Raw genomic sequence first — 9,949 nt, 5'->3', positions numbered from 1 at the left:
GTGTGAGATGGGTGGGGAGTGATCTGATGGTCTAGGAGGGTGAGACAGGTGAGGAGTGATCTGATGCTCTAGGAGTGTGAGACGGGTGGGGAGTGATCTGATGGTCCAGGAGGGTGAGACGGGTGAGGAGTGATCTGATGCTCTAGGAGGGTGAGACGGGTGAGGAGTGATCTGATGCTCTAGGAGGGTGAGACGGGTGAGGAGTGATCTGATGCTCTAGGAGGGTGAGGAGTGATCAGATTCTCCAGGAGGGTGAGACGGGTGAGGAGTGATCTGACGCTCCGATAATGTTGAGATGGAAGGAGTGTGAACCGAGCATGAGCGGAGTGGCTGGTCCCCTTAGAGATGTTTTGGGTTTTACGCTTACAGCGAGTGATGTAGATGTTATGAAGTTGAGATAGTTCTGCGACATTGATTTTTGCTTTAAAATTCAGATAAGGCTTTGTGATAATGCTATGTGATTCTGATATTAATTAAATATCAGTAAGGACAGAAACAGGGATCTTTGATGACAGACGCCAGACTGGTTTGCAGATACAGTTTTTAATGTATCACAACAATGAGCAACAAACATACTTGATGAACTATTTCCAGAAGTTGTTCAAATACCATCTACAATAAACGTCATTTCAACTATGACAACAGGTCTGTGACAAAATAAAAAAAGGGTTTCAAAACCATGTTATTACCGTGATACGGTACAGTTGAGACCTCAAACATTACAGTAACAAAAACTAATGCGACTACTCTCTATATATATAAAACATCAATAACATTTTTGGTTTAGTTTATTTAAAGTTTTAGCCATAGGGGCTTCTTGTTATTAAAACCTCAGGGTGCATTTCCTATGTAACCCAGTTGTTGAGAGTACATATTGTGTAGGATATGATTGCGCCGTGAAAATCCCTTTGACATCCAGAAGAACAATCCCAATTTCAACCTTTTGAAGGCTGTCCTCAAAGCGTGACACAATCCATCCATTTTAAAAAGTTACTTTTTTTTCTTTCTTTTTGGCTGCTGTGCAGTTGCAATATTTATGTACAGTTATATTATTGGACCATCCATTTGTTGGTTTGTTAGCTTTTACCAGTCCTGCGTGTGGGAAGCAATCTGTTCAAGGCTAACATCTTAGCACGTGATGCTAGCTGACAGTTCAGTCTTGCAATGCTGAGCCACATTGTGGGAGAGGCAGAAAGCCAGGTTGAGAGAGCCTTTGGAATCAGGACAGTCGCTTGTGTTTGTTTGAACAATGGCAGAATTGCACCTTGGGAGGCCAGGATGTCTCTCATGAAACACAATCGAAAAGTGTCTTCAGGATTAAAGTAAATGTTAAAATACTAAAAATCCAAATAAGAACATTTAAAAAGTTCACACAAAAAGATAATTAAAAACTGACATTTTGCGTTGAAACTTTAAACAAAAAGAGAACATCTGTACAATAATAAAATGCAAGAGGAAATGTTACTTGATTTCATCGTTTGAAACAATAACTAAGCATGATTTGATTTAACCTGTCAAACAGTTGCATTACATGCTACTTGCTCATCTCAGAATAGGAAATACCAAAAGCAATACATTTTTGCATTTCTTCATATTAATAAATTTGTACCATGCACAGCCAACTACGAATATGTACAACAGCTTAGCTCTCTTTGTTCACAAGCCTTTTTCTTTCATACAAATAGCCTTCTGTTACTTTGGAATGAATCACATTTGCTTACCTTACCAAACTAGAAAGTGATTCTTAAAAATTGAACACCCTTTGACAGCTTTCACATTCTTTAAGTTCCACAGCAAAATAACAAAAAGTGACTGAAAAAAAAGAAAAACAGCAAAGCAAAGCAGTTGATGGGTCAGTAATCTGTCTGGTAGAACATTGAGAATTCATGGTGAGCAAAATAACATTACACAGTAGCAGCAAAACGTTATTGTAAGGTAATACTTTGTAATGTTCGAATGACTGCAGTACATGATTTAACTAAAATGTTGACTTCTCAGGGTAGATCAACAGAAGTGCCCAGAGAATTGATGGGAGGACAAAGACCTATGCACTAAATGGCAGTGTATAGGTGTAACACTGTAATCAGTCTACAAGCACAGGGCGTTTCATTATACAAAACAAATGCTGTAGTCCCCCTTTTAAAGCAGCATATTTGCTAGCAACGAGCAAATAGTCATACCTTTTTTTTTTTTTTTACTTACAAAACATTTTGACCAACTTGTACCTTAACAGTTTCAAGTATACAGTACTACTTTCATGGATGCACCAATTGATAAATAGGTCTCTGGATTGTTAGGCATCAATCCTCTGACAAATGTGGACCAATATGCTGCTGCAATAAAGACAAACAATAATTAAAACGAACAGACATACAAACGGAAAAAAATCTATTAAATTAACAAATGGCCTACACAAATAATAATAATAATAATAACAACAATAACAACAACAATAATAATAATAAAAACAAACAAAACCAAAATAAGTGCACTAGAGTCCAGACACAAGCAGGTACCATAACAGTACAGCAATTCACAAATGAAAAACGTCATTATTCACATAATCCTCAAGAGTCTATCAAAACTAGAGTTATTACCTCTTCAGAAAAGGGTGTGAGCAGAGGTAAAAGTGAGAAGGTAAGAGTTGGCACAGATCAGTATATTCTACAAGAAAAAGGGGGTCGGAAATAGACACAGCTTGTTGTCGTACAAACTGGTAAACACAGGGGCATCATACACATTACTTCACCATTCTAAATTCCCTCAGTGGCAAAACCATACTGTCTTTGTAGGGCAAAAACTAAAAGGATATGCACATCGTCCATTGTAACAGTAATATTGTCTCTTGGTACTCTACACACATCAAGGAAATGCGTCCCGATAAAGCTTGACATGTTTTGGTTAAAAGCCAAGTGTACCCAGGCTTGCTGCTGCTTTAAACAAATGAGAAATGTTATGTTCTGACCTGAGAATTTAAAGCTACTGAATTACACCTATCTAAACTAAGAGAGATTCTCTTTGAGGGTTCTGGATCGCCATCCCATACAGTACATGCTAGCATTTGGAAAACAATCCAGCTGAGGTGCAATTTGCTATCGTGAGAGTTTTTGGCTTGAAACAAGTTCCCCAAGGGAGCCTGTGGGGTCTTTTCCTACTCCATGTTTTTGTATACAATATAAGCTCAGTCAAGCATCTGCAACAGTTCTGTCCATAACAAAAATCAATCAATATCTTGCCAGCATATCAATATGGGAAAAACAATCCTGAGTCAATCATTTGGTACTGTAATTTTTTGGGTTAAGAGAAACTTTGGAACTGCAGTTAAAAGTCTTATTTTTTTCTTTAAGCAAGGGATCCTGTTTTCACTCCTACACACTGAACATATCCATTCTGATACTACTGAAGCTAGCGTCTAGGCCAGAGGCCGGCTTAGCCTTGACTTCCAATGCGTTATCTAAGTCATCCAGCTTCTGGCTTAGCTCATTGTCAGACTCGTCTGAACAACTCTCGGTGGGTAGTGAGGTTGGAACCCCTGAGGTGCTGCAGGAAGTTGAGGTAACCGTTGAAGGTGAGGAGAGGGGAGGAGGAGGAGAAGCAGAGGGGGAGGAGGAGGAAGCAGCTTTCCGGGCTGTTGCCTGGAACAGGACATTTGGCCAGGACTTCATGGACAAGCGAGAGAGATGAGGAAAGGTGTTATTAGAAGAAGCTGCAGACTGCGAGGTAGATGTGGTGTTAGGAGTAGGGGAGCAGACAGAGTGAGGTAATAATCTAGTATGCTCTTTGGCATTTCTCATTGCTTGTTTGATTGTTTTCTCTTTGTGCAAGCTCGACTGAAGGTGTTGGCCAAGTGCTTCATTCCCATTAACAACCACGTTGCAGGCGACACAGGTGAATTTGCTCACTGCCTTTCGAAGCACTGTCTCTTGTGGGTCAGTAAAAGGATGTCCAAAGTAACAGAAGGACTTCTGATGACGCACTGCAGAATCTTCGTCAGCAAAAATCATCTGGCACTTCCTGCATATAAACTCATGCTTGAAGGACGGTAGGATGAAAGCGTCTGGAAAGTCTGTGGTACTTTTGGTATCTGTTTTGGGTTCTTCTTTTGTGCTTTCCGTTGAAGAGCCTTTGTTGTGGTCATCCTTAGCTTCCATAACTTGTTTTGGTTTGAAGGAATTGGCGTTGCCTGGTGCACTCAGCGATGACTTCACAGGGGTTGTTTTCTGCTTCTGCTGCTGTTGTTGCTCATGTTGCTTTTGCTGCTGCTGCTGCTGTTTCTGCAGAGAATCCTGGAGGGATTGCTGGTACTGCTGGTACTGCTGCAGCAGAGCGCTGGGTGACAGACCTGCCATGGCAGCCTGTGGGACCGCGGCCGGGCCGTAGGGAAACAGGCTCTCCATCCCACACAGAGGAGGGAAGTAGCCCCCCGCCTGCACCCCTCTGGGCAGCTGGGGCGAGAAACAGTTCGGGAACCCGGGGAGGAAGTAAGGCAGGAACTGGCCCCCCAGGAACGAGCTGGGGTCACCGGCGGCGAGGGCGGCCTGAAGAGCCTGCAGCTGGGCCGCATCCAATGAAGCCTCGCTGCTCGCTTTACTCGCCGGAGATGGTTTCTCCCGCTTCCTGCCGGCGCCGGGAGTCCCGGGCCGGGCGCCGCTGCCCTCCGCTTCTCTGTCCCTAGCCTTCATCTGCTGCGGCTTCTCCCCTGGCTTCTTGCTGCTGCTGCTGCTTTTGCTGTCTCTCTCTGGGTCTTTGTGTTGCTGCTCAGTATAATTGACTGCTGCCAAAGGTGTGGAGGGAACAGGAGGAGGAGGAGGAGAAGGTGGAGGAGGTGGAGGAGTCTGCAGAAGAGTCTTGGTTGGGGTAGTGCTGAGAGACATGGCAGGAGAGGGGGTGGCTGGTGTAGGGAACCCAAGCATACCAGCACCTGGAGACGCTAAGGCTGAAATACAGTGGTATATAAATGATATTGTAATATTCGGCCTCAAATCACTATGGAAATTTGTTTGCATGACAAGATGAAGGTATTACAATTATGACTGACTGATTTTTCTTTAAAAAAATGTTATGGATCAAAACTGTCACATGCGCTTTACCTAAGTGATGATATAAATATTATACTAAACCCACCACAAGGGACAAAACAAACACCACAAACAAAACCCATAATCATATAAAATAATTAGCTTTAAAAGGTTATTAGACGTTAATAGACATGCATGCATTATCACCCCTCACACAATCCCCCAATGCCAATAATAAAAGTATCACTATCCCCACCAACAGTGTGATATGGAATGAGCAGTAGTTAAAGGACATGGCCAAGATTTGGGGAAATACGCTCGTTTTCCATCTTCCCTGGGGTTAGACAAGCAGTATGAAGCATTTTCAACTCTGTGTGTGCAATATGGAGTGGCGAGACCTAGACCGATTACCCTAGCTTAGCAGCATTCACTGGTACCAGGTTAGGCCGATTAGCCTACTTTCCAAATGTCAACACACTGAACCATATTTCAAAAGTTATGGACGGTGTATCTAGATACGAGCTAGTCTATTGTAGCATCTACAGTACCTACTGTATGTGCGAGCTGATGATATCCACTTCACTCGTTGGAACACACTTTTGTTTACCTCGATACCTAGCTAGTCACAATGGTACGCGTTTGGAGTAATGCGTGTAATCCCTATGTCTGGTTCTAAAAAAAATAGTTCAGAGTATTTCTGCTTAGAAAACGAAAATGTTTAATTAAAAATTGTGATCACTCAACGTGGTAAATACACACATTAAAAACTCTAAACAGAATAGTTTTGGAGTTGTATTGGGGGGTTATTTCGTGACATTTGGAAAGTAGGCTAATCGGTCTAACCTGGTAACAGTGAATGCCGCTAAGCTAGGCTAATTGGTCCAGGTCTCACCACTCCATATTGCACGCACAGAGTTGAAAATGCTTCATACTGCTTGTCTAACCCCAGGGAAGATGGAAAACAAACGTATTTCCCAAAATCTTGGCCATGTCCTTTAAGAATACAAGTGTCTTTGTGCATGTAAAAAGTTCAACAAAGCTACTATTCTCAGTCGTTTTCTCTGTTTGTCATACTAACTCACCGGGCGTGTTGGGTGGGAATACAGGAAGTGACGATGGCCCGTTGACCCCAGGAAGTAGAACCGGCGGCAGGCCAGATATCCCTGGGTAGCCTGAGGGCAGGCTGAGGCCATGAAGTGCATTGTTGTTGTCCACTGTCTGCTGTTGGGCCAACAGGCTGTGCCCGTCACCGGCCTTCTTCATTCGATCCAGTTCTTGCTGGGCCATCAGCTGGCGGACAGTGGTGGGCGCTAGGTAGTCCTTCTCTCTGTCCACCTGGTTCACCAGTGTCTCTTGCACTTTGGCGATGTGCTGTTTGGAGAAGATGTGGTCGCGGATGGACATCCGGGCGGTGTACTTCACACCACACAAAGTACATTCGGGCCTTGGGCCGTCTGGGGAGCCCTGACTGATCATGAACGGCTTCCCGATGTTTATTTTGAATTTCTTTTCTTTGGCGCGGGCGTTCTGGAACCACACCTGCACCACACGCTTGGGGAGTCCTATCTCACTCCCGAGCATCTCACACTCCTGCATGGTGGGGGTGCGGTAATCGCTGAAGCATGCCTTGAGGACCTTGAGTTGCAGGTTGCTCATCTGGGTCCTGAAGCGCTTGTAACCTGGTCTGTCCCCGCTGCTGCTGCCCTTGCCGGACTTGAAAGGGTTTCCACTTCCAAAGGGGTTGGGGGAGCTGGGGTCTGCCAGGCTCGAACACTCACTCTGATCGTTCATTTCATCCATGTCGTCATCTCTGGAGCTGTAGTAGGAATCTCCATCTTTGCCAGAGAAGCTGAGGGAGGGGCTCACCATGCTGAACAGGAACCTGTCATCGCCCCCGTCTGAGCTTGGGGCCAGGTTGCTCTTGTTATCGCACAGCTTGTCCCCACCGTTGGCTATGAGGCTCTCGACTTCGTGGTTGTTGCCCTCATCTCCCGTTGTGGCGTCACTTATGGCCGTGTTGATCGATGAGGTTTCATCGAAGTCCATCTTGATGTCATAGGATGGGGCCTCTGCAGAATTCATGTTAAGCCCTTCAGTTTCATCACAGTTTTCTGCTTTCAAGGATGAAGGGCACAAGAAGTTTTTTAAAGCCGCCTCAGATGGTTTGACTGGGGTAGAGGATGCAGCTGGAAGCTCATACTCATTCGGCTCAGTCTTTGTGGGCAGCTGTGAGTACTCAAAAAAGTTATACTTGTTTGGGCTTTCACCTCTTTCATTGTCTTGATTCATCATTGGGCTAGGGGGCAAACTAAAACCTGCCTGCTTAGCCTCATGCCAGTGTCTTGAGCGTATGTGGCTATCTAGAGCTGACTTAGCCTTAAAGAGCGCTCTACAAAAAGGGCATTTTTTGTGGGACTGGGATGGCCCTAAAGCTCTGAACTGTCCCTTTCTCTCTCTAGCACGAGTGTTCTGAAACCACACCTGCACAACTCTCTTTTTCAGGCCCACCTCACGAGCAATATGGTCTAGCATCTTCCGCGTAGGGTTAGAGTCCAGTAAGTATTTATCATAGAGGATCTCCAGTTGCTCTGGCGTGATGGTGGTCCGGAGGCGTTTGTCTCTATGTTGCTCTTCACCACTGACTCCGCCATCTTTGTCATTAGAGGTTTCCTCTTTGTCATCTAGTTTCCTCTTCATTGAGCCAGATCCAGAGAGTGAGCCCAGACCTGAGCTACTCTGAGTGGGCATTTGGGAGAGTCCTCCAGAAAGCAGCTGACTGGTCATGAGGGGGTTATTAGGGTCAAAAATCATGTAGGGCATATCAAGGGGCCTCTCCAGAAACTGGGAGTGGAGGAACTGGTTTTGGGCAGCCAGGAAATGCATATGCTGGTGCTCCTGCCACAGCTCCATGGTTGGGAATGCTATCTTACATTGGTCACACTGGTACTGGAGCAACTGGTGGGGAATGCTATTGGTCAGTGAGGAGAGGGCCAGGGAGAGGGGGCTTGAGGGGACTGCAGCAGACTGAGGCTGGGAATGAGGCCTAGACATCTGGGGTTGAGGGGTTTTCTGGGGGGGCGGTTGAGGGGTGGATGCCTTGGATGGCCTTGGATCTGGGAGGGATTTAATCACTGGGGAGGGGGCAGTCTCAGTCGGTTTGGGTTTTGGTTCAGAGGGGGGTTCAGGCTTCGGGGAGCTTTTTCCCAGGTTGGGGCGTGGAGAGGGCATCAGTGGGGAGCTGGAGCCTGAGCTGGTGGACGCTCCTTGGGACACGCCTTGGGTCGCTCCTTGGGACGTTCCTTGGGACTGCTTGGGTGGCTCTGTGCTCTTGATGGGGCCTATCTCCCCAGTGTCCATGTACTCCTCAGAGTGGTTGTCCTCGTTGCCCTCCTCGTCCTCATCCTTGTAACACAGCTTCTTCTGGTGGGTGATGAGGTCGAATATGCGTGGAAACACAACGTTGCACTTTTTACACTGGTACTGCATGTTGCTCGTTCTGATGTAGCGCTCGTTAGTCAGCTCCTTCTTCTCATTGTCTTTACAATCAGCCTGGTTCTCGTAACTCTTCCTGGCTTTCTGCCGGGCATTTTGGAACCACACCACAATCACACGGGTGGGGAGGTTGAGAACCGTGGAGAGCTGCTCGATCTCATCATCCTTTGGGTAAGCATTAGTGTCAAAGAAGTCTTGGAGGACTCTCAGTTGATAATCAGTGAATCTGGTCCTGGAAGACCTCTTGTTCATTGTTGCATCGGTTCTGTAGTACTCCAGTGTGTTGTACTGGGACTCCATTCTAATATCCTCCAGTGTTGTGATGGGTGGGATGTTGAAGTTATAGGGCGAGTCTTTGCTTCGCTGCCTCTCTTTGAAGAGGGTGTTGCGGAACCAGTGCTTGATGACTTTCTGAGGGAGGCCGGACTTGTCAGCCATCTCCTGGATCTGCTCCTCGTTGGGGGAGTTGTTGATGTCGAAGTGGGCTCTGAGGATCTTCAACTGATCGTCGGTGATGCGAGTGCGTGGCCGCTTGAACTGGGACTGGCGGAGGAAGTTTGGGTCGAGGCCCAGCTGCTGTTGACAGAGCTGGGTGAGGTCCGAGGACAGAGAGTCCATAGTTGGCAGCTGGAGAGCCAGCTGAGGGGGCAAGCCAGGGTGCTGGAGAGACTGCATCATGAGAGGGGAGAAGAGGGGCAGGTCCATGGGGACCGTGATCTGCACTTGTTGAGGTGCAGTGGGGGGTGGAGGAGGTGGAGGCGGGGGTGTAGGTTGAGGCGGCGGGACCTGGTGCAGAGTCTGGATTGGGGACGGGGACGGGGCTTGGGTCTGGGGCTTGGCCATGGAGGTGGACAGAGGCTGGGCTGTCACCGGGGCAGGAGAGGCCTGCGGTGGGGGAGGCGGCGGCGGTGGTGGCGGAGGAGGAGTCTCGGGTGAGGAGGGGTTGATGGGGTACAGCTTGTCGTAAGCCTCTCTGTACTGCTGAGCGAACTTCTCCAGCTCTCCGTAAGGGAAGAACTGGCTGTGCACGTGCTCCTGGTGACTCTTGAGGATGAGCATGTTGGAGAAGAGCTTTCCACACATCCCACATTCCAGCTTATCATTGATCACCTCCACTGGTTCTCCCTCCTTGTTCTTCTTCTGGTTTTTCTGTCTATTTTCATTGTACTGAATGACCAGCTCAAACCCAAAGTTCTCCAGCAGGGCTTTGGCTGCATTGCCTCTGGCTCCTGAAACTATGCGCGGAGGTGGTATCAGTGGCTCTGGGAACTTTGACTTCTTGGGGTCCTTGCTGTCTTTTCCTCCGTCGCCGACTCCGTCGCTTCCATTCTCCATCTTGGCCTTATTCTCCTGCTTGTCCAGTTGGTCCTCTGCCTCTCTGGACATCTGTATCTCGCAGACCGACATGGCGTTGGGCTCCATCTTGGGCTTGTGGCTCT

At 47.0% G+C, this 9,949-nt stretch overlaps 1 protein-coding gene across 1 annotated transcript; it reads right to left on the bottom strand.

Moving 5' to 3' along the window:
- Window positions 1-594: 594 nt before the first annotated feature.
- LOC311329621 (zinc finger homeobox protein 4-like) lies at window positions 595-7,587 on the bottom strand. Its single transcript, XM_084461502.1, has 2 exons — window positions 6,101-7,587; window positions 595-4,936 (listed from the first exon to the last, which is right to left on the bottom strand). Exons 1-2 carry the CDS (start codon window positions 7,548-7,550, stop codon window positions 3,369-3,371), a joined length of 3,018 nt encoding a protein of 1,005 aa, XP_084317628.1. The 5' UTR covers window positions 7,551-7,587; the 3' UTR covers window positions 595-3,368.
- Window positions 7,588-9,949: the final 2,362 nt, after the last annotated feature.

Source organism: Borostomias antarcticus (genome assembly GCF_949987555.1).
Source record: "Borostomias antarcticus genome assembly, chromosome: 2".
Taxonomy (NCBI): Eukaryota; Metazoa; Chordata; class Actinopteri; order Stomiiformes; family Stomiidae; genus Borostomias; species Borostomias antarcticus.
Note: the sequence above shows the minus strand (reverse complement) of the source record. Positions and strands in the feature narration are given on the sequence as shown.

What these genes read in the sequence shown, in the direction of transcription:
- LOC311329621 (XM_084461502.1), bottom strand. Translation starts at nt 7,550, where the DNA reads ATGCTAGACCATATTGCTCGTGAGGTGGGCCTGAAAAAGAGAGTTGTG. An exon ending in ATTCCCACCCAACACGCCCG is followed by an intron (nt 4,937 to 6,100) that starts GTGAGTTAGTAT and finishes ACTGTATTTCAG; the next exon opens with CCTTAGCGTCTCCAGGTGCT.